Source organism: Cyprinus carpio, chromosome B24 (genome assembly GCF_018340385.1).
Source record: "Cyprinus carpio isolate SPL01 chromosome B24, ASM1834038v1, whole genome shotgun sequence".
Classification (NCBI taxonomy): Eukaryota; Metazoa; Chordata; class Actinopteri; order Cypriniformes; family Cyprinidae; genus Cyprinus; species Cyprinus carpio.
Genome location: NC_056620.1, coordinates 13257063 through 13281938, shown reverse-complemented (window position 1 = coordinate 13281938; position 24876 = coordinate 13257063). Strand labels below are relative to the sequence as shown.

At 34.4% G+C, this 24876-nt stretch overlaps 1 protein-coding gene across 2 annotated transcripts in view; it reads left to right on the top strand.

Moving 5' to 3' along the window:
• The window catches only part of LOC109049848 (mitogen-activated protein kinase kinase kinase 3-like), a 59739-nt gene that overhangs the window by 17758 nt on the left and 17105 nt on the right, over positions 1 to 24876 (top strand). Inside the window, exons 4-11 of one of the 2 annotated variants that reach the window (XM_042752411.1) lie at positions 7188 to 7303; positions 12065 to 12102; positions 12404 to 12469; positions 16321 to 16420; positions 16860 to 16976; positions 17369 to 17483; positions 20316 to 20449; positions 21516 to 21589. In XM_042752411.1, the coding sequence (XP_042608345.1) occupies positions 7188 to 7303; positions 12065 to 12102; positions 12404 to 12469; positions 16321 to 16420; positions 16860 to 16976; positions 17369 to 17483; positions 20316 to 20449; positions 21516 to 21589 (760 nt within the window). The remainder of the gene's footprint in view (positions 1 to 7187; positions 7304 to 12064; positions 12103 to 12403; positions 12470 to 16320; positions 16421 to 16859; positions 16977 to 17368; positions 17484 to 20315; positions 20450 to 21515; positions 21590 to 24876) is intronic. The other variant, XM_042752412.1, reaches the window with a different exon arrangement.

The following is a 24876-nucleotide window of genomic DNA, read 5'->3' as shown; positions in this document are numbered from 1 at the left end:
GAATGTTGGTAAACAAACTATTTCTGGTAGCCACTGACTTCCACAGAAAGGAACAAAATACTATGGAAGTCAGTGGTTAGGGTGGCTAACAGTTTAGTTACCAACAGCATTCTTCAAAATATCTTCTTTTGTGTTCAACAGAAGCAAGAAAATCATAAAGGTTTGAAGCAACTTGAGAGTGAGTAAATGATTACAAAATGTTCATTTTTAGGTGAACGGTCGCTTTAAATGTCATTAAAATAATAACACAATCACATAAAAATGACAGTAAAAATCTAAGTTTTTCTTTATGCAAATAATTTATTTGGTTTGGTTGTTTGCTTATCATGTGGATTTTGGGGTGAAATATGAGAGTTAAGAGATTACACCTGGTTATCTGAGTTTCTGCTTTAGTGCATTTGTACAAAACAGGTAGGGACACATGGGGTATTTTGGTAGTAGAGAAAGTGGAGCGTGTGTTGCTCTAATCTTGTTGAATGCTTTAGTGGTGATGTGTGGTGCAGCGCTGGGGAAATCCCCTCTATGTCTTCATTGACTTCAGCTCTGATCACATCAGAGGCTTCTTCCAAACACACAATCATGCAACAACCTTAAGAAACCTTATCCACATGTGGAGCTCTTGATTCATGATGTCAAAGACAGATGAAGTAACATTACATTAAAGCCTGTCAGTATTAATACAAACAAAAGATTGTGAGTTTATATTTACAGTTGGATGTGTAGTTCTTCATGGTGGTGTTCATGGGAAGTTTTGGTAGAGAGACCTTGGCTTGTTTCTGTGTCTCTGGTCTGTGTACAAAGTATATGTTTATACATCAGTGTTTGTGGATTGAGTGATTTCTTTGATCGTCTGTCATCATGTCAAGTCAGTGTTCCCTGAGAAATAGAATGGAAACATTGTCACTCAACCAGTCTCAAGGATTTCCATCAGACTGCCATGCTGTTATCGCAGTGAATCATCTTATCTTCACATCAGTATGAAGTAATAGAGGGACGACGATCCTCTTACGATTGCGTCATTCCCGCCGGAGCACCACTTTACACTGTTTACAGATGATACAAAAACTCAAACCGCAAACACATAAGCATGAGCAGAGTTTTATGTGCTTCTGATATATTCTATTACATTTTATTTGACTAGATTCTATTCAGTTTAATCAAGATTCCGTTTGATTCAGTTAAAGTCTGTTCTAGTACATTGTATTCAAGATTCTATTCAGTTTAGTAAAGACTGTTCTGTCTTACTTGATTAGATTCTATGAAATTTAATTATTATTCAATTCTATTGAATTATATTGAATTTAGTAAAGATTTGGTTCAATTAACTTACATTCTAGTCAATTACATTCTACTTACGACAGTTCTAGTTGAAGATTCTATTCAGTTCAGTAAAGATTCTGTTTGATAAATTCACATTATCTTCAGTTACATTCTATTCAAGATGATTTGATTTGATGAGATTCTATTCATTCTACTCTGTTCTGTTTTATTTGATTAGATTCTATGCAATTTAATTAAGATTGTATTTATTTTGGTTACGTTCTAATCAGATTATATTTTATTCTTTTCTATTTCTATTAGATTAATTTAATTAAGATTCTACTGTATTTGCGGCGTTTCCACAAATGGAAAAAGCAGTTATGATGAGCTGTATTTGTCCAGTCAGTGTTATTAACATCAAAAGTGCAGTATAAAATCTCAAAACCTGACTAATGCACATATATGAACATTGTGAAATATGAAACATGATAATTAAGGATTATGTTTTTCACGGTAAAGAATGACATTGTTTTAACAATTTTAGTTATGATAAGCTATAAAAAGTATGGCAAGTATAAAATTCTGTTCTATTTTATTCTGGTCTAGTCTAGTCTATTTTATTCTAGTCTAGTCTTGTGTTTTCTGTTCGATTTGATTACAATTATTTTTGTGGGATTTCTACACATTGGTAAGCAGTTATTAAAACACGTTATGATCTGAATTGGTCAGTGTTATTAACCTCATAAATATGCTAATAAAAATGTTAACTCAGGGTTTATAAAAGTACAGTATGAAATCCTGACTACCCAGGATTAATAATCAACCCAGCATAATGCATGATCTGTGTGACATGTAATCCAGTATTTTGTTATCTAGGGTTAAGAATCACCACAATTTCATTTGATTTAAATTTATTTGCAGACGTTCTATTCTATTCTATGCAGTCCTTTTGCATGTACAACATGAAACTGACACACTCAATACTGCATTTGTGTAGTTTCTCATGTCTTCTGCACAGGGCAGATGGCAGACTCACCAGATCTGAAGCTTGCAGCAGATGGAGGTGTTCTGCATTCTTGTTATATTTGTTCCATTAAATTATAAGATAAAATCCTAGCTCAGTGATTAATAAACCATAACATAATGGCACATATTATTATCTTACCTCAACACCACTATGCTCATGCTTTCTGTTTTAAGTTACTTGCATCATCCTTTAAAAATAGCCTGCATGCAAAAGAGTGACCACACTCTTAGGCTATGTTTACATGACATCGATGTAGTCAAAAGCGGAAATGTTTTTCCCTTGTGTTTTTAAAAAGGTTTATGTATACATGACGTTTTCAAAATGATTCAACACAAGTAAATCCACACTTTGCTGAAGAAGCGTTAGCAAACTCTTGAGCAGCAACAACAGTACCATGCACCATTATTGTTTATGTTTGTTCGCACTTGCCTTTAAAATCAACACGTACTGCGCATGTCTACATACCTAACACATATTATGCACGCGCATGACATCACCGTTTTCAAAGATTCCTGTATTGGGTGTTTACACGGAAACGATGACGGTGACGTTTTCAAAAACGTGCACTTTGAAACCCGTTTTCAAAAATATGTGTTTTCAGTAACTTGAAATTTGTTGTCATGTAAACGAACAGGCAAAACGCATAAAAAGTTTCCCGTTTTTGGCTGAAAACGTTGTTGTGTAAACAGCCTCTTAGAAGAGTTGATAGTTTTTTTTCTTTTGTACCTGCAGGTGTGGTTGAGCAAAGCCAGAGCGGCTAGCATATCACTCTTCTGTGTACTGAATGAAGTGAGCATGCCGTTGTGTACTGTGTCACTGAGGGTTTGACATTTACGCATGATTTAGTGTTTCTAACCACTTCAGATATCGACTGAAGACACTTCTGTAGGTGCTCAGTGGGCAGAAAAGTTGAAGGCAGCACTCTCTCATGACTAACAGGGGTCAGTAGAGGTGCTACAGTGGCTCTTTGGGGTAAACTGTGGGATTATTTTGGGGCAAATTCACTAAGAATGAAAAACACCTCCTCAGTGTGCCATGTGTTGTGTTCCTTTAGTAATTAGGCAAATAATTAAAAAAAAGTCATGCAACTCATCCCTTTTTCATCTAAATTCTTTGATGCATTTGTTATAAATTCACTTAATACGTGTATTTATATTTCTATATTTTATTTAGATTCGTGTATTATATTTTATTTTATATTTTGTATTTTTATAACCTTTGGTCAGGATATAGAATAACATTCAAAACAGCATTTATGTTAATTAATGTAGTTAACTATAAACAAGAACCTTATTGTAAAGTGTTTGTGGGTAAAACATTGTAATGTTGCATGCAAAAGTGGCACAACAGTGTTTCAAGATCAATAGCTTCTGAAAATAATTATTCTATGGTTGTTTTGTAGAAGCTGAAGCACTTTACTGTGGCAATATTAAAATAGAAATGGGGTCAGATGGAGAAAGAAAGTGTGTGTGTTGTGAACCCTTTCTGAACCCTGTCTAATGGTGGATGCTACTGTGGAAGAACAGCTGCGGAGTGAGACTTGCACTGGTGTCAGAATCAAAGATCGCCCCCAGACTCCATCTGCCCCAGCCTCGCCCAGCACTCCTCTGCCCCACAATGCCCCTCTGCCTCCCCTGGGATGCAATAAAACCCCTCAAATACACCACTGTCATTTGTTGCAAATGACCAACCCTTACTGCTTGAAATCTGGGTCCAGCACCAGCCAGTAATAATGTTGTTAGCTTGTTTAATGGAATTGTTTGGCCAGAAATAAAAATGTTCAGAATGTTCATAGTGCTGTTCTTTCTGCACTAAAAATAAATGGCTCCAAAAATTATATAAAAAGGCGATTAAAGTATCATAGAAGTGGTCCAAAGAACTCATGTGCTGTTTTTCTTTGTTTGTCTGTGGGCTATTGGATGATGTTAACCAATAGTCAAATAGCTGCTATATAGTCATTGGTATAAATGGATAGTTCACCCAGAAATTAAACTTGTCATAATTTACTCAACCTTGTGTTGTTCCAATCCTGTATGAGCTTCTTTCTTCTGCTGAATATAAAACAAGAAATTTTGAAGAAAAGCAAAAAATTGGGACTAAAAACTGTTCAGTTATTCACTTTTCTTTTTTTTTTAAATATCATCTTTTGTGTTCAGTAGAAGGAAGAAGCTCATACAGGTTTGGAACAACTTGAGGGTGAGTAAATAATGACAGAATTTCCTTTTATGGATGCAAAACAAACTCACATTCAGTCTGACTGCAGTTGGTATAAAACACCCACATTAAAAAATATATGAAGTCTATTTTTTCTCATCACATATCCTGTTTAAATGTCACATTATGGCAGTTAAATGGGCTGCAAATACAACCTTTAAAGGAATAGTTCACCTTCAATTGCTGGTCCCCATTGACTTCCATAGTATGTAAAAAAACGAAACAAAAAAAACAATATGCAAGTCAGTGGCGACCATCAACTGAAGGTGAACTATCCCTTTAAGTTGAGACTAGCTAATTTTTTAATGATTTGTTCATCACAGTGGTTGTAAAAGAAGATCTGTATGTTTTGTAAATGCACCACCAGTCCTGGCACTCTTCCTTACCTTTTTAATAAAGATCAATTACTATGATTAAGAATTGCATGATGTCTGTTGAGTTAAGGCCTGTTTATGCCAAGGACGATAACTGCAAATATATAGTTTTAAGAATCATTTTAAATACAAAAGAGAAAATAATGGTAATAATCCATCCTGGTCTAAAGAGTTTGAGCATTCAGAGGAACAGACCTATAATGCATTGGTGCGGACGCTAATATAGTTATTGTTATAGTTCATGGTATGAATGGGCCTGTGTAGGTAAAGACTAATTCAAAGAAATGGCACATTCAGCATTTACTCGTCATCATTTTGTAGATAAATGCAAACAGACTTACCAAATTTAAAAGGCTTCATTTCTAAGATCTGTGGATAAATAGAGCAAATAAATTGGCACTTAGGCACCTGAGATTAACAAGAGCTCTTTTCTGTTTCCCACTATCTCCTCCGTGTGATAGCAGAGGTGAATGACCTTCCACTCAGACTGTAATTACAAGACACGCTTAATTGGCCCCATTAGGGCCCCTTGATATGTTAATGTCTGACACGCTTATTTGCATGATTGCTCCCTATTTCCCTTTCGATGATGGCTGAGTTTGTGGACTATTTAATCTCGCAGACTGCCTCTGATGTTCATATTCTTGTGTTTTTCTTGCCGCAGTCGTTCTTCATGTGATCCGTTATGAATTCAAGACACATGAGCTGCTTCAATATGTTCTTTGCAGAAACCTTCCCGTGTCCTTCTGATAAAGCATTGAGGCTTTTATCCGACGTACTGTAATAAAAGTTTCCCGTTAATTGTTGGGGTAAAAAAGAAAGCCTGTTAGCTTTCGCTTTGCAAAGGGCATGTTAAAACAAAACCTCTTTGTTTTCCAAATTTCTTGGTTGATTCAGTGCTTTTTCAATTGAGTGGCTCTTTGAAGCTCAGACTTGCTGTAATCTTGTTTAGTGTATGTTGCATTATTAAAATTATCTCATACTAACGCTGTGCTTGTCATGCCGAGAGTTTAATGCGTCGGAGCAGAACAAGCCCACCAATGGGACTAAACCTTTAGTGCTAATAGAAAGTGATCTCTTGTGTCTGGCCACGTGTCCGTCCCTGTGTGCTTGCTCGCTCGCTGTGGCCTGTTGGTTTACATCATTGGCCGCACTACAGAAAGAGGAGCACTTCTGCACTATTATAGAAATATGTCGGGGGTGTGTCTGTGTCTGCAGTGATGGAAAACCCCTGATAGAATCTCGACAGGAAACAGTGGGTTGGTTTGTGTGCTACACGGTAAGTGGCACTGTGTGAACATCGAGTGCTGTTCTGCTGTTTTGAATGACATCTTGGTATTCAAATGAAATGACAGATATGAATGAGAATATGATCCAAACAGTACCTTTCTATTATAGTCGTTCAAAACTCAAGATCCGCTTGAGATGAGTGTGTGAAAGACACCTTATTTGCACTTGGCTCTAAAATAGATGATGATTTCAACTTTCCTAGAACTCGTGAACATGGTGTTAAGTAGGTTTTCTGAATTGCAAGTGAATCTTATCAAGCAGTAGTCTATTTAAATCATATTTTAGTGCTGTTTTTTAAGGTAAGAATCAATATTTTTGTTTTGAAAAAAAAAAAAAAAAATCTTAGACTTACAGTACATTTAAAGGAATAGTACACCCAAAAATTAAAATTCTGTCATTAATTACTCAACCTCATGTCTTTCCAAAACTGTAAGAACTTTGTTCATCTTTGAACACAAATTAAGATAATTTTGATTAAATCAAAATGCACACGCATGAGTCATGGTACTCTCGTGAACACACATCAAAAACTGATACGGAAAAGAAGAAATTGTTTAATAAAGTTATTTTTGTTTTTATTGCGCACAGAAATGTGTTCTCGTAACGTCATAAAATTAAGGTTGAACCACTAATGTAACATGGACTATTTTAGCGATGTCCTTACTACCTTTCTGGGCCTTGATTGTGTTAGTTGCGTTGCTGCCTATGCAGGATCAAAAATATCTTAACTTTTGTTCTGAAGCTGAACGAAGGTCTTAAGGGGTTGGATTGATGTGAGGGTGAGTAATTAATGACAGAATCTTCAATTTTGGGTGAACTATCCTTTTAAGGATGAACCCGAGTCTAGAGATCTGAATATCATTTAGCTTGAGGGTGGACTGTGTTGACATGGACCAGTGAACAAATAACTAGAACACTGTTGAACCAGCTAAAAATATGTCAAAGACACTGTAGCAACTGCATAGCAATATGCAAAAAACACCCGGAAACCCCTAGCATAAACTTGTCTTTGTTTCTTCCAGATGATGAAGAGGCGCTCACCTCCATAATGAAGGACCTGGCAGCTTTACGCTTCTGTTACCAGTTCAAGAGTAACAACAGCAACAAGCCCAAGAGCAGAACCCAGTCCTACAGACAGGTAATTACCCAAAGTGCACCACTCAGCAGCAGCTAGGCATGTGCAAGGCTCTGTTTTTGAAAGCAAGTATTCAGAAGGTTGTCTGAATGATTCATTGACTAATCAGTCTTTAAATATCCTTAATAATTTGGTAGAACAAAGGACAGAATGCAGTTTCTAAAACTGGAATTAATGTTCACTTAACTTTCTTAGAAATACAACAGTGCAATACACTCAACAAAACAGCACAGAGTTGTGACGTATTTGCCAAAGATGTCCATTCATTCATCCATTTCTATATTATATATTATTGAACTGCAAAGCTAAATAAATTGATAAACAATCTATTGCTATAATAATATTATAATATATACACACAAACACACACACATATGTATATAGTTATATTTCTTTTATATGTTTATTGTTTTATTTATTTTATTTTATGATTATAAGCTACAAAGCTAAATAAATATTGCGTAATAAATGTTGTGTAATTGTGATGATTGCAACTCTGTAACTTACACGTTCAACAATAATATGATTTATTCTGTGTGTATGTATAATGCATTATAAAAGTATTTTGAATGTGTTAATTATGCCTTGTAATGCACCTTATATTATTATAATTAATAATAATAATATAAAATATCATATACTTATAAGTATTATTAATGTATTTTATTGTCCAATTGTTTGATTTATTCACTAATTTTCTTATTTACTTATTTATTTATAATAATGAACTGCAAAGCAGAAATTCAGAAAACAACAATGTAAAACCTTATAATAGCACTTGTACCACATTGCTCACTAGACTTTTGAGGTAAGCTTCAAACTGGCCTGATATAATCCCAGCCAGAGGTGCATTGTAAGAAACAGTTTTAAACAGGATGCAGCTCAGAGAGGCACTACTGTTAACATTTAACATCCGCTCCTTATGTATTCTACAGCATAAAACACCAGTATCCTTGTAGTTTTCTTTCATTGCCTGAATTCTCACAATGCTGTCACTCCACACCGGACGCCAGTCAGACCTCAAGATAAATGGCTGGCATGCACTCTGTACATGCTCACACACACACACACACACTCACACATACACCCTCTTTGTTTCCGTCTAACTTGCTCTTGCTTTCTTTTTCTCACACTTTCACCTCTCATTTTTTCGTTCATACACAAAATGCCAGAAGCAACTTTCCCAACTTAACCAAACGTCATTATAGTAACACAACAACGACCTTCCAAAAAAAAAAAAAAAAAAAAAAAACTAAACAAAAAAACCCGAGCAACTCACTGGGAATCTTGACAGGTGAAAACACATGCATAATGAAGATGCACGTGAAGCGCATAAACTTGCAGATTACTTCTTATTTCAGCCTCTTGCTGCATTCATAATAGAGATGACGTCACAATGTCAACAGTATCGGTGTAAACAGTATTCAGACTGTTCATTATCTTCAGCAGTGGAAGGCACTGTGTCGTCTCAGGGGAGATGGTGCAGTTAATGCTTCAACCAAACAGTGAAATTCAGAGCGGTGCTGATTTCAGAACAGTAGGGGAGACCGGGGGCATTTTTTTTTTTTTCAATGACAAACAAGTTAGAGTAGAATTTGTGCTACAAATCATTATCCGGCATTTGGGTGGTACATTTTCCATCATGCTGTATTTGTATCTGTCAGTAAAATATTGTAATGCTTGCTACTTTAATGTGACATTGATATGACAAAAAACTTTGAAAGAGCTCTTTCAGTTTTACCAAGCATTTTTTCATTTGAATTCTTCTCTGGCAATGTGAAAAAGAAGAATGGTTGAATTTTTATTTTTTATTATCTGTTTTTGTTGGGATGCTCTAAAAGTTTTCAAAATCATCTTTAACAGCCTTTTTTTGTCATGGTACCATGTCGAATGTTCTTATAAGTCCTAAAGAAAATGCAGTAGACCAGGAATTATGGAAAGCATTTTGAAAAATATGTAAATGGTTTTTTTTTTTTTTTTTTTCCAGCAAATGACATTTTTTTTAATGCGACCGCTGACCTAGAATTTTGACACTTATATTTTCAGTAAATTTCCCTCTCTGCCTACCTCTAACTGTCTTTGATTCACTTTTTAACAAACAAATAATTTTGAGAAGTATAAAATATGTTTTTGATGTCAAAGTTTTCTTTACTTTAATTCATTAACAGATTTTCAAATAATTATAATATAGGTTACACTTAAACTTTTGCTTTAACAACATTATTCCTGACTGCTAAAAGATTTATTGCCATAATTAAAAAAAAGAAAAAAAAAAAAAAAAAAAAAAAAAAAGAATCAGTAATAAGCAATAAACCAATAATTTCCTTCATATGTGCTCGTTTTGGACATACAGTGTTTTAATATGATGTATAAATGTCATCATTGGCTTACATGTTGCGTACTTGGGATAATTGTAACACTTTAACTTATACGTTAAGCAATAATATGATTTATTTTAAGTCTTTACTTAAAACTTTTATGTATAATGCATTATAAAAGGAGTTTTAATGCATTAATTATGCCTTGTAACGCACCATTGTACAATCTCATGTATAATTGTAACCACAATTAATACATTATTGCACTTATCAATTCATTGTTACACTATGCATGTTAAATTTGGTTATAATTATTTATGACATGTCATGATATAATGTATTGCAGTGCACATAATGAATAATTATAATTCATTATACCCTTTATAATGCATTGTACATATAGGCTGTATGTAAAGTGTTACCCAAGTCTGTAAGTCTTTTAGTATTTCTACCACGGGTATAAACTCATTGCAAAAAATATTTGATAATTGCAAGGTTTACAAAAATCTAAGGTTTCACCATGACCACCCACTTGAGAGGAGAAGCCTCATCCTGTTATTATGTACATGCCACACATGCTTTCAGATCTGGAGAACTGCAGTTGTAGGACTGGATAAACTCAACTGTGTGAAGCACTGATGACAAACAGACAGGAAGAAAGCAATGCGAGTGTACTTCAGATACGTAAAAGAGTACCTCAGGACACAGAAACATACTATTTGGAATATGTATTTAGTGGTGGTTTATGAATGCAAACTAAGTGCATATTCAGACATGCATTTGATGTTAGTAGACCAAGACTGAATGTGAGAAGACATTTAATGTATGGCTGGTTTGTGGTATTTGCTAAATGATATAACAAGCAAGAACATGCATATGTGACCCTGGACCAAAAAACCTGTCATAAGGGTCAATTTATCTGAAATCATCTCAAAGCTAAATAAATAAGCTTTCCATTGATGTATGGTTTGTATAGGACAATATTTGGCCGGAATACAACTATTTGAAAATCTGGAATCTGAGGTGAAAAAAAACAAAAACAATTCTAAGTATTGAGAAAATAGCCTTTAAAATTTGTCCAAATGAAGTTTTTGCCAATGCATATTACTAACCAAAAACTAAGTTTTAATATATATACGGTAGGAAATTTATAAAATATCTTCATGGAACATGATCTTAATAATTTGACTTTATATCCTAGTAGTTTTTGGCATAAAATTAAAATCATTATCATTATTTATATATATATATATATATTCTTAATAATTTGACTTTATATCCTAGTAGATTATATATATATATATATAATTATTATCATTATTATATTTATACAAAATCAGAGAACGAATTCTGAGTATGGGTCACCATACTTGGCTGTACGTCACTTTCATATATATATATATATATATATATATATATATAAGTGAAAGTGACGTACGGTACGTGCCTATATATATATATATATATATATATATATATATATATATATATATATATATATATATATATGAAAGTGAAAGTGACGGGAGGGAGGAAGGAAGGAAGGAAGGAAGGAAGGAAGGAAGGAAGGAAGAATAAATATATATCTTTTATTTATAATAAAAAATATATATAATTTTAAAATGAATTAGTTCTTCATATTGTAGTTTTGGTTTTGTTTGATACAAGTGTATTTGCATAATTTTTATAAAAAAATATTGAAATGTAAAATTTTTTTTATTGTTTTTTGATATAATATATAATATACCTTATTTTTTACATTTTCTTCATATTTTTATTTTGGTGGTACAAAATAAATACACATGTATTTTGTAATTTTAATACAAATGTTTAATGCATTATTTCTAATAAAAAATACATTATAATATTTTTAGTGCTGTCAAACGATTAATTGCGATTAATCGCATCCAAAATAAAAGATTTTGTTCACATAATATGAGTGTGTACTGTGTATGTTTATTATGTATATATAAATACAAACACATGCATGTGTATTAAAGAAAAATGCAATGTTTTTATTTTGGATGTGATTAATCACAATTAATCATTTGACAGCACTGAATATTTTAAATTACTTTGTTCTTTACGTTATTGTTTTAGTGGTTTAATTCAAAGTATATAAGTACTGAAGAAGAAAAAAAACTTTAGACACATAGTCACAACATGTCTAGAATTCTTACCAGAAGTAGTTGCAGTTTGTTATAAAGTTACCAACCACTTAGCAAGTAAGGTTTTTTTCTCCATTGTATATACTTACCAACGTCAATTTTTAAATTTTTAACGAATATGCTACACATGTCCTGTGATGTTTCTGAAAGCTATTATCTTGTTTGTTTACAGTACTGGTTTTACTTGTAGTTTGCACAGAAGAACAGATTATCAGAAGTCATTTGTGTATTTGATCCGCTGAATGAATTCATTTAATTTTGTTGTTTTCTTCTCTCAGGATTTACGGGTGAAGCTGGAGCATGAGCGAGAGAAACGGTGAGTTGGAACGTTCTCATTATTTTTGCAGCTCTCTGTCCTGTCCCTCATCTCATTCCTCTCGTCTTATCCTGGCTCTCGTTATGCCATTTCTAAGATCTCTCGGCACGGGGGAGAACGGAAAATACGCCAAGCTGCCCAAAAGAACTGGAATGTTCCTTTAAAAGTATTTTGACATTTAGACGCGGCGTTTCACACACATTTTGGTACAGTTTGGCAGACGGAGACAGAGGAAAGAGGAGGTTAAGCCAAGTGTTTGAGCTCAATGGCACACCCAATATTAATTTTCAATGTCCTGTAGGTCATCCATACTCCCACACACAGAACATGTCATTTTTCCCATCTCAAGACTGCCAAATGCCAACACGTGAGTCTTTGCAAAGTATATCCATATGTGTTTCAGCAAACTTATACTCATAAAAAGCCGTAATTTTCCCTCATATCAAGCCAGGGTTTCTGCATGTATGACATTGACAAAGCTTTGTTTACAGGAAGAAAGTGTATTCACGTTATTGTCAGTCAGTACCGCAAAGTCTTGATGCGTCACACTTTGCTCTTAAAGATTCCCAGAGGTCCGCCATCTGTGTGAAATGCCTCGGTGGGTTATGTCACAGGAAGTTGGCGCAGCATTTGAGGTGACAGGCAGCTGGGTGTGCTGCTTTCGCAGCTCTACTTGGCTGCTGTGGCACAAAATCTTTGTGTTTAATTCTCTTCTGTTCTGCTTCGGCTTTAAGCAGAGATGTACGAGGAAGAGGTGATGGACCACTAGTGGATAAATCAATAGAAGTAATTGGGTGGCTCTAAATGCTAAACCCTTTTCTCAAATATTGCCAATTCGAGAGAGAGAGAGAGAGTTGAAAGAAGTGTGCATGCACATCTGTGCGTTTCTCTTTTTAGAGTGAGTTTACTTTAAAAACAGCGATTTAATCATCTCGTTGCTGGAAAATATAATGTAGCGATTCAGTATTTAAACTGTTATTAATAAAAGTCTTGGGGCAGTGTTGACAAGTTTCTTTGCTCCTGGATGTGTGAGCTGCGCGATATCTGATGTTTGTGTGTGTGTCAATAAGCAGCGCATTAATATAGAATGGTAATTAAAGGCTCTAATGCACACCTGTATATGTGTGTATTGTAGGAGCTAGATGACATTATGATGATGTGTGATGGTATAGTAGTGGTGTCCCAATTCTTAGGGGAATATTTTTTACCCCTACACCTTGACACTCTGTTTCAAGGGACAAGGGGAAGGGGTATAAAATAGAATCGGGATTGGGCCTAAATATAAAGGCATACATATTTACATATTTTCATTTCTACAAACCCATTCAAACTCATAAAAACAGATTTCAAAATAAAATGTTTGACTTTTGTTTGTCCACTGTTAGAACATTATAAAAACATTTTCTATTCAATACATATTTATTTGTATTGCATTTTTCACAATTAATATCATTCCAGACTCGCAAGAAGAGCTAAATGCTTGCAAATACATTCCGGTTGGTCTTTTATACAAGGCAATTTTTTTATTTGTTATTGCTAAAATGTTTATTTTTTTATAGTTTTCCGTAAACCCCCAGCATGCCCCCCCACTCCGACTTGCCTTAAATGAACTTTGTTTTTTAAGGAAGCTTCACATCTTGGCATTTCCTTATCTGGCCAGGACTCTGGATATATCCCTTCTTTCCTGCCAAGTTTTTCTTCACTAAGAGCAAAAATTAAAATGAGGGACAAATTAGTATTAAAATCTGTCTGTCTATTATTGTTTGAGTAAACAATGATATCAGTGAATCTTAATAAACCAGCCTGGCCAGATGGCGGGACTTCCATCCACTCTCATGAATATGCATAACTGTTGATTTTTTCCACTGTGCAAATTTCATTGTACACTGGTTTATATACATGCAGCTTAAAAAAAGGTGTTTAATTAGAAAGTCTGCTACTGTTCAAAAGTTTTTATTTTATTTTAAATTAATACTTTTATTTAAGAAGGATTCATTCAGTTGTCCGAAAGTCTAATAAATATTCATGTTCATCAAAAAGCCTGAAAAAAATCAGTTTCCTCAAAAATATTAAGCAACACAATTGTTGTCAACATTGATGATATTAAGAAATGTTTCTTGAGCAGCAAATCAGCATATTATAATGATTTCTGAAGGATCATGTGACTTTGAAGACTGGAGTAATGGCTAGTGAAAATTCCGCTTTGCATCACAGAAATAAATTATATTTTAAAATATATTAAGATTAAAATGGCTACTTAAAGGTGCAATACTATCTACAATACACAACTGCAATGTTATTGTTTTTACAATGCCAAACAGTAGTGTGTGAACAGTAAAGTCTATTCAATCTATTTCCACAGCAACATAGTAATATCACTGTGTTTTTGCTAGTGCTATTAAAGTTGTTTTCATTGCATTACATCAGAAAGTCGTAAAATGTAACTGGCATTAAACTTGTTTGCGTATAACTCCATATCTCACAGCACACATTATAAATCAATACACTTGCGCCCACAGTAATAAAATACTCATCAGAACAGTCATTAGTTAACAGACCAGTCTAGCTGGACACACTCAAAACTGTCTTCCTCTGGCAGCGACTGCAACACTGAGACAGGAAGGAGGAAAGCACCGCGTGCCATGCCAAGCGCGGAGAGATGTGGCCAAATCGAGGTGCTTATCTGTGCACGCCAAGGAAAGAAAATCATCTTGTACTCTACATCCTCCATTTCTCCAGTCTTCCGCTATGATTTTCTTCCATCACTATCTCACTGATCGGCTGGTGTAAACCGAGCCATCGCTCAAAACCCAACAAGCAGCTTCATCAGAAGATCTGACAGCTAAACAACATACAGCTGATCTCAGATCAGTATAAAAGCTTGATTTCACCCATTACAGATGTCCCTAGTTGTCGTTATTTCCCATAAACGTCTTTAGATATTAAAACCACTAATGGTTAAATTCACGTGTTTTTATTAAAGATGAAGGTTCTTCCAAAGTTTTGTTTTAAGATATTAAGGTAACAAATAACAATTTATAATAAGGTTCAATTTGTTAACATTTGTTAACTTACATTACTTACATAATTTAATGAAACTTGTGTACTTATGAAACTTTTTAATACTTCTAAAACATTTATTATTCTTAATTATTACTATATTTACTAATACATTATTAAAATCTAAAGTTTTATCTGGTACTATTATTTACTAGCAATGAACAGTTGCATTTTTATTTACTAAAATGAACAAAGATTAATTAATACTGTAACACATGTAAAGCTCATTGTTCGTAAGTGTTAGTTAACGCATTAACTTATGGGACTTTATAGTGAAGTGTTACCAAAATTAATATTTTTACACACCAAAGATGCATTGAATTGATCAAAAATCACAGTACCGCTGTCAAAAAAGATTTATATATCAAATAAATGCTCTTCATACAATTCTTGTGAACTTTGATACAAAAAAGTCACATGATAATGCTTCTGCAAAAGTAATAGATATGAATTTCTGTGCATGTCTGGCAAAATTTGGCTGGTGTGCTAAACTTTGGAGGAGGAGGGCAAAACATGCTTCCTGCTACTTCCAGCGCTGCTCCACTTTTTTTTCTCTTTCCTCTCAGGAAGCGCTCCATCTGCCTTTGTGTGTGTTGTGATGTGGGCCCCGGTGTTGAAACAGTGGTCTGCTCCGCTTGATTAGGCCAAACACACACTCATGCACATTCAAACTCATCATGCTTGCCTTGCATTATAATCAAGCATGCACACAAATCAATTTACACTCTCAGTTCCTTTTTCTCTCGCCCCACATGTTGACGCACACTCTAAACATAGTCACGCTCGTTAAATAAGCAGAGACTCTGTTTATGGTCTGTCCTATGCATGAATACACCATAAATGGCTGTAGAAATACTGACTCGCACACATCAGCAGTGACGCCTTTCCGTATGCTGATTAATGATTCTGCAACGTTAGATCGCTTTCCACCCACATTCAACTGACCTGTCCTTCAGCACCTCTGTTGCTCAGGCAACGACCTCAAATGTCAGGATTTGCCCCATGATTGGAAGGGTGCCATCATGCATGTCCACAGTACCATGTTTACATACTGCTTACGTATGGAGAGTGTAACTAAAAGAAAGGAATGTCCGTTGTACTTTGGTTGTTTTGGACCGTTGTTTTGGTTTGACCAGACTTTTTCTTCACTTGCTTTAGAATCATTCCATTCCAAAGGCCGCTGAAGTTCAAGGATCTGCTTCAGAAAGTGACAGAGGCCTTCGGTCAGCAAATGGACCTATACTACACTGATAAAGAGGTGGTGTATTGATCCTTGTAGCTTATTATATATTTTTTGTAGTGATAGGTCAATATATATGAGCCAGAACAATTAATCAACCCATATTCGGTCATTTTGGTATTACCTGCATCAGCCAATAATTGAGTTTGTTAACAAAAAATGGTAGTTTTTTTATTTCCCAAATTCACTGATTTCTCAGTGAATAATGTAGGTAAAAAGTTGTAAATAAGTAATTATTAACATGCTGTCATTAAAGCAAAAATGGAATGTATTTTTTTATACATATGCACTACTGTTCAAAAGTTTGGGGTCAGTAAGATTATTTTATTTAGTAATTTATAAATAATTTTTATTTAGTATTAATTTAATGATTTAGCATTTGCAGTAAGGACCTGTGCATTTAATTTATGTCTCGTTTTTAAACTCTGCATTTTATTAATGACACGTCTGGTCTTAGATGTTGGTGGCTCTGAAGTGTCAGGAGGATTTGGACCGAGCAATTCAGGGACTGAGCTCCAGCTCTGGAATGAACAACCTACTGAGAGTGATTCTGAAAACACCTCCCAACAACCAAGTGAGTCCAAGCCAAAACAAAGCATAGCGACCCAAACTAAACCCAAACCAAAGCCAAAACCAAAACAACACCTAAACCCAAATGGAAACCCTAACCTGTACATGAACTAGTTATCAGACCGTAAGTTTACAACTACACAACATTTTCTCTTAAGACCTTTGTATTATTCAGGTAAAATAAAGAATGCTACATTTTTAAAATGAATTATAATATTTGTTATACAGTTTGTTTATAAGTAATGTTATTATAAATATGAAAATATTCTCTCTTTATGTCTTACATAATTTTGCCTCTGATGGTGTTTTAAGGTTGCGTATATGTTTTTATTGGAAAACGAACTATATATTTTTTAATTTTAGCAGAATTCGTTATATATGTCCACTTCTCCACAGTTCCTTCAAGTTAGCGGCCAAGACAAGCAGAGCGAGATGAGGTCATCCAGGTCCCTGGGAGATCTCAAAGCCTCGGTTCTCAAAGGCTCTGAACGAGTGCGCAAACACTCTACAGGTGCGTCACGCTGGCTCACACACACACCCCTAACACACACACACAGCACTCAAAACGGCGGTATATAATGGCTTTATCATATGCTTTGTTTGCACTCTCTCCATCAGGCCAGGAGAAAAGCATCAAAGAGCTCAGAGTGACGTCAGGGCTGTTAGAGAAAGCCTGGAAAAATCATTTAGGATGTTTTGAATGGCAGAAGAGTGGATTAAAATCACCAGTTTGATACCACTTCCCTGTGCGATTGCATTTACATAATATTTGGCTAGTTGAAATCAGTTCGCTTGAAATGCATGTACCAAATAAACAGTTTACTTGAATGCACATTCTGGAATATTAGTTTGGGTGCTTGTTGTCATGTAGAAACCTTTTCTCAGAGACGTTACATTTGTATTTTTGTGCTTCCTTATGGCTTTAGGTACTGTTTTTGAAATCTAGACCGATACGGATTCTGTTTTTAAACGTAATAATGGAGTATTAGTATGCATGTAAATGCAGTCTATGAAATGCATGTTTATGCAAATTCATGCAGGAAACTGATGACAGAAGTCATATTTGACTGATGTAGCTTTTAGGACAGCGTAAGGACAATCAAGGGTATCTTGTGTTTGATTCAGGCTCTGTCAGGAGCTGCATTTTGTAAAATCATTTCATTGTCAGTCTCAGATCGTAAAGCGTGTGCGTCAAAGACTAGTGGAACGAGTTTGTAGTGTTTGAAAAGGTATCTCTCAAAGCTTTTTGCTCTGTCAGCAGTTGAAGAGTGTGAATTCACACCCATTTGTCATGTCTCTGTTACTTACAAATGCAAATAATGACACAAAACATGTATGTTTGTTTTCAGTTTCATACATAAGTGTTTTAAATCTGGCAGCATGGCATTTTTTCGGGAGGTAATATTAATTAGATGTAGGTCTGATCAGGTCATTTACAGTATTCAGCAGCCAATAAGCAGTGAGAAGTGAAGTTCATAACATGAATATTATTTAGAGTGAAGCATTTTTCAGAGATAAAAGAGCTCAGTGACGCACTCTCTTTCTCACCCTCACCTTTTTTTCAGTGTTTGGCACCATCGCTTTGTTTTCACACCTGAGAACGAGACGAGAGAGAGGAGATAGCTCGCTTTTCGTTTTTTAATGATTGATGGTGGTTGTTGTGGTTTTTTGTTGGTTGATTTTAAGGGTTTATTTTTTTTGATTTTTTCAGGGTGTCAGAGCAGTCAGCATTTGTCATCATAATGGGGTGAAGGAGAAATACTTGTGCACTGCCTACATAGCATGCTTTGCAGTTGGTTTTTATGATGTTATGCAGTTGGTTAATAAAAATAGCATTTAAAAAGGCCATGTCATGAAAAGCTAGATGCTTTTTTAAATACTAAAATATTCATGGTTATGACATTACATTTTTTAGAACATTAACATAACCTCCCACTTTCACTGTATCTAACATAATTAACTCATGTATAGATGTATTAAAGGTACAGTAACAAAAACAGCCCTTTTTTATTCATAGAGACTGAGGAAAAAAGGTCATGTCCTAAAATATTTTTTTCAGGATTCTTTGAAGAACAAAATTTAAAAGAACTTTTGAATTCTAAATCTTTCGTAACATTATAAATTAATTTAATATCAATAAATATATTTAGTATAAATAGTTTCTTTTACAAAATATGTCTCGAGTCAGTAGGGTTTTTTTCCCCCAAAGAGATTCTCAATTTGAAAAATTTAAAAAATAAAAATTTATAAATGTTTCCGCAAAAATATTGTTTATAAAAATAAATATTTTTATTAATAATGATAATAATAAGAAGAAATTTTTTTTAGAACCAAATTTAGCATATTAGGATGATTTCTGGCTGATTATTTTGCATGAAAATTCAGCTTTGCATCACAGGAATAAATTACATTTTTAAAGAGATTAAAATATAAAACATTTCTTTTAAGTTATAAAAATATTCAACAGTATCCTGTTTTTACTGTATTTCTAATCAAAAAACAGCTTTGGTGAGCATAAGAGACTAAAAAAATCTTACCAACCCCTGAACAGGATGAACTTAAATGAACAGGATGAAGATGTCCAAATTTTGCTTACTTTGTTGAAATATAATTTTTTCCCATTTAGTACTGCTCTTCAGAAGCAACAGAAGATACTTGCATGTTTCCCGGAAGACAAATTAAGCACAATTTACCTTGATCTTCAAATTCAAAAAGTTTTCACCCCCCAGCTCTTAATGCATCGTGTTTCCTTCTAGAGCAAACAGAAGATACTTGGCTCCTGGCGTGGCGATCGACTGTCCTGCATTGTTTAGCTTCAACCCTAATCAAACACAGCCTGCCTTTAATTTTTAAGTGAGCCTGAAGACCTTAATTAGTTGCTTCAGGTGTGTTTGATTAGGGTTGGAGCTGAACTTTGCAGGACAGTCGATCGCCAGGAGCAGGGTTGGGCACCCCTGTTCTAGAGCATCAGTGAATGTTTGAACCTTTTTTTATAGTTGTGTTTGAGTCCCTCAGTTGTCCTCAGTGTGAAAAGATAGGTATATACGATGTTACTTTATTGCACAAACTTTGCATAGATGATAGCACAAAAGACCATTTTACAAAAATAAATATATAAGCAAACAATTAAATAAACCTTATGAGTGAGCATGACCCGTGACTCTTTTAAAACAGTTTACACTTCACCCCCCCCCCCCCAATGTTCAAACCAAAACCACGCTCTTGATCCCAGTCATTATTCACTTCAGTCTGCTCGACTTCTTTTTGTTTCTTTAGATTTTTTATTTTTTTTTGCATCAGACTGCGTGATGTGTCATGCTAACCTCACTCCGTCTGTCTGCAGGATCTCTGAACACGGGCCGCACCTCACCCCCTCCGGGCAGCGTACCAGAAGAACAACAGCAGATCGCTCGGCAGGGGTCCTACACCAGCATCCACAGTGAAGGAGAGTTCATCCCAGAAACGCTCGACTCCAATGTAAGCCTGGGTTTGGAGCTGTAGATTACAGCTGTGATTAAAGTTACATCAAGAATTTTCACAGTGTGCTTTCACACATACCACATCTTTTTAAATAAACACTTTTAACATTTTAAGCAATGATTCACACTTATACACTGATTTTAACCCTGTATTATGAGTGTTGGTAGCAATATTATTAGCTTAAAGGGTAAGTTCACCCAAAAATAAAAATTCTGTCATTGATTACACACCCTCATGTCGTTCCAAACCTGTAAGACATGTTCATCTTCGGAACAAAAATTAAGATATTTTTGATGAAATCCAAGAGCTTTCTGATCCTGATCCTGGGTTCTTAGACCCAGAAATGTAGTAAGGACATGTGAGTCCATGTGACATCAGTGGTCAGTATCGACTTTATTCAACAATTCTTCTCCAAGTGACCGTCTTCCGCCATTATCGAGAGTACCATGATGCATCAGTTGACCGGATAGTTTAGATACAGCAGACTTAGAGCTAATTAATATTACCTCAGTTTTACAAGTTAAATTTAAATCAGTTTGCCTCCAGCCAAAGATTTCCTTGATGCAAGCTGTTAATGTAGGGGGAGGAAACACTGAAGTGGAAGGTGTGCTTAAATAAATCTGAATGTCATCAGCATAACAGTGTAAGTTAAGCACATATCGTTTGATTAATTTCCAATTGATTACATGTAAGTAGTGAAACGAATAGGGCCCAAGACAGAACCTTGAGGTACGCCAGAACTGATGGATTTGGTGGATGATTTGCGTTTTTGGTATATAACAAATATATTATAATAATTTAATTTAATAATTGTTAACAGAGTGTGAAAAGTTCTCTTATGTTCTTTTGCCGTGCACTTTGTCTTGTATGAATTGTACAAGATGTCACTGTTTTATGTAACTGCTCTTTATAACATTCTGGGGAAAAGGAAGCTCTGACATATTATGGGCATTGGTTAATGGAAAATCTTACGTCAGTTTTGTCGAGGGCTAAGGTTCAGATGCACAAACCATAATGAAAAATGTAATTCAATGAAATGATGTCATTTATTTTTTGTCTGTAGATTATGGAGGCGTTTGGGAGTGCGAATGGGTCACTTTCCAGCAGCTGTCAGTCACTGGACCAAGCACTGGACAGGTGGGCCAAACACCTCTATATTATGAACTGTGTGTATTAGGGATGTACAAGACTACATTTTTAAAAAGACCAGCCTATTAATTGGGGTTTAAGAAAGCCTGGTATTTACATTTAGCAGATGCTTTTATCCAAAGTGACTTGCAAATGAGGCACATCACAAGTAATTTGTCATACAAGAGCCAGCAATACTTGCAGTACTGCAATGGCAAGTTTCAAAAACAGTTAGAGGGTGCACAGCAGATTGAAACAGAAATGGGATGTTTTTAAACTTGAAACAACTTTAAAACAATGCACAAACTGAACATGCAGCTATAGTGATGGCAGGTTTTTTACTTTTTTTTAATTAAATTTTTTGAATTTAGATTTGATTTTTTATTTATTTTCAATTTATTTTGTTTAACTGTATGTTTATTTCATTTGTCTTTTGGTGTTTTCTCTTTTTTGAAGTTTTTGAATAAATAATAATAATAAATTATAACTAAAACTATTACTACAATTATCTGAATCATTATTTGAAATAAAATAAAACCAAACATTAAATGAAAAACCTAAATTAAAAAAGAATTAAATCTTGCCTTGGCAACTTATTGACATATAATAAGCTAAAATGCTAAAATGACTAAAACAGAAAAAAATAAAGCTGCATAGAAATTAAAAATTAGAAATGAAAACTGAAAACATGAAAATAAAAGCTAATTCCAAATATGAATAAACAGTATAATAGTATGTAAATTATACTAAAATAATGCTGCAAAAGTTAGTGTGTAAACCGATAACATTTAAACATTTGATTTTAAATTTCTAGTGTTTTCTGGTGCCATTATTGAAATAATGTTATGAAATTTTGTAAAGAAAAAAAAAATGTTTTAAAAATGTTTTTAATACTAAACAAAAATTGACTAGCTGTTGGGCATTGTTTTAAAAACAGCAGAAATACAGTCACATTACTAAAATGTTGTTTAGTATCGTCGCTACTTGTAGTTAAATGAAATCAAACTAAAAATGCCTTATTTATAGTTGTCTCTCCATTTAAATGGAAGAATGTTTTTGGACAATGCAAGTGCGTTTTTTTTAAATGTTCCAGCAATTACTCACTTCACCTTTAAAGAGTATATTATAATAATTACGGGTAGGGATATTTGATAAACGTACCAGCCGCCCAGAGAGGAAATGGAATCAGGTCGTCACGGAGGCCAACCAGGAAGCCCATGATGTCACCATAGCGACAGCTTACTTATCAGGACGCCTGGATTCCAGTGCTATCGCTCGCCGCCTCTGCTCTGCTCAGAGAGAGAGAACGAATGAGACTAAAAGAGAGGAAGATGGAGAGAGAGAGAGTGGGTTGATCTCACCAATCTATTCTGTTCTCTGTTTCCTGTGTGCTATTGTTATAAAAAGAGTTGGTCAATAATGCAGTGTGAAAAAAAACACAGGGGAAAAAAAGAGTGAGAATGAAAGACAGGAAAGTGAGAAAGAGAGAGAGAGAGAGAGGGAAAGAGAAAGAAAAGCCATGCTACCTGCACAAGCCTTATCTGGCTTTTAGCCCTCAGAACAATGGCAGGAAACATGTGCATGGAAATTTTTCCCCTCATACGGGTGTGTGTGTGCCCATTATCCGGGGTCTCGCCGATCCCCCCGCTCCGTACTGACGTCACTGTCCGACAGGGATAATGGGGTCGGGGCAATAACAATCATTTTATGTCTCTCTGCAAATTAACTCATGACATTTTTGCTATTGCCATCGCCTGTAAGAGTTCAAAAAGTGTTTTTTTTCTTTTTTTATTAGTAAATGGCTCCTGCAAGGTGAGCCGAAACTGGGCTTTTTGCATGTTAATGTCAACATTAAAATTGAAATCGTTCCGAATTACTTTTTTAATTAAACTAATTTACTCTGGAGGTTTCTCTGTGAATGTTATGCCTGCAATATTTCATCAAAATATACTGAGTTGCTCCACCTCTTAAATGACTTTATAATTCTGTTGACATCATCAAGTCCTCTTATTAGATCCCGCCCCTTTAAAAGGATAAAATCAAGTCTTGCTTGTCATTTCAGTCTTGTTGATTATCCCGTTTCACACTGAAATGGATATTATTCAAATTAACAAGTTTGCGATTTGTTTATTTACGTTGACTTTAAGCACACATCTTGATTGGCCATCTTGTTTGGCAGAGGCAAGATCAGTGTCATTTTTTACATCATCCTCGTGTGCTAGAGCCTCTTTGTTTTTTGAATCAGTGCCAGCTACAGTTCACATTGATTTAAACAAAAAATAACCTTTGCTGTTTAACTACCCACAGCTGAGCAAGTGATGGCAGATTGGATTTAGTCATTTGTTTGCCTGGAAAATATGATTAATCTGTTTCTGTATCTGTTTTTTTGCATTACTGAGGCATCACTGAGAACTTGAAAACACAAAAATATACTTTTTATGAAATAAAATGTAATGCTATACAAATTCAGTTGAGTTAAATACCAAATGAAATGCCATTTTAAAAAAAAGTCTGAATTTGGGGGAACGAAAGTATAGATTCATTCTGAAGCTTTTATCGTTTATCATATACTTCTGTTCAAAAGTTAAGGGTCAGTTATGTTTTTTAAAAATAAGTATTTTTAAGATTGTCAAAGCTGCATTTATTTGATTAAAATGCCATAAAATAATGTTAAAATAATAATGTTAATAACAGTACATTAATAATAATAATGTAAAAAACAGTTTTCTATTTTAATATATTTTGAAATATACTTTATTCCTGTGATGCAACTCTGAATTTTCAGCATCATTACTCCAATCTTCAGTGTCACATGATCATTCACAAATCATTATAATATACTGATTTGCTGCTCAAGAAACATTTCAGATTAATATCAGTGTTGAAAACAGTTGTGCTTTTTGTGGAAACCATGATATATTTTTTGAGGCTTCTTTGATGAATACAAAGATCAAAAGAACAGCATTTATTTTATATATTATAAATGTATTTACTGTTACTTTTTATCATTTGAATGCAACCTTGCTGAAAAGAAGTATTAATTTACTTAAAACATAAGTTAATATTAATTTAATTAACTGTTCCCTCCTGGTGGAATGACCTGCCCAACTCAATCAGAGCAGCTAAGTCCATAGCCATCTTCAAGAAACGGCTAAAATACATCTCTTCCAACTCCATTCTAATTCTATTTTATCTATTTTTTTTAAAAACACATTACTATTCAAGACTTGCACTTTATTTGTTTTCTAACTGCTTGTTTTCTTTTTAAAAAACCTCTAACACTAGCTTTCTATTCT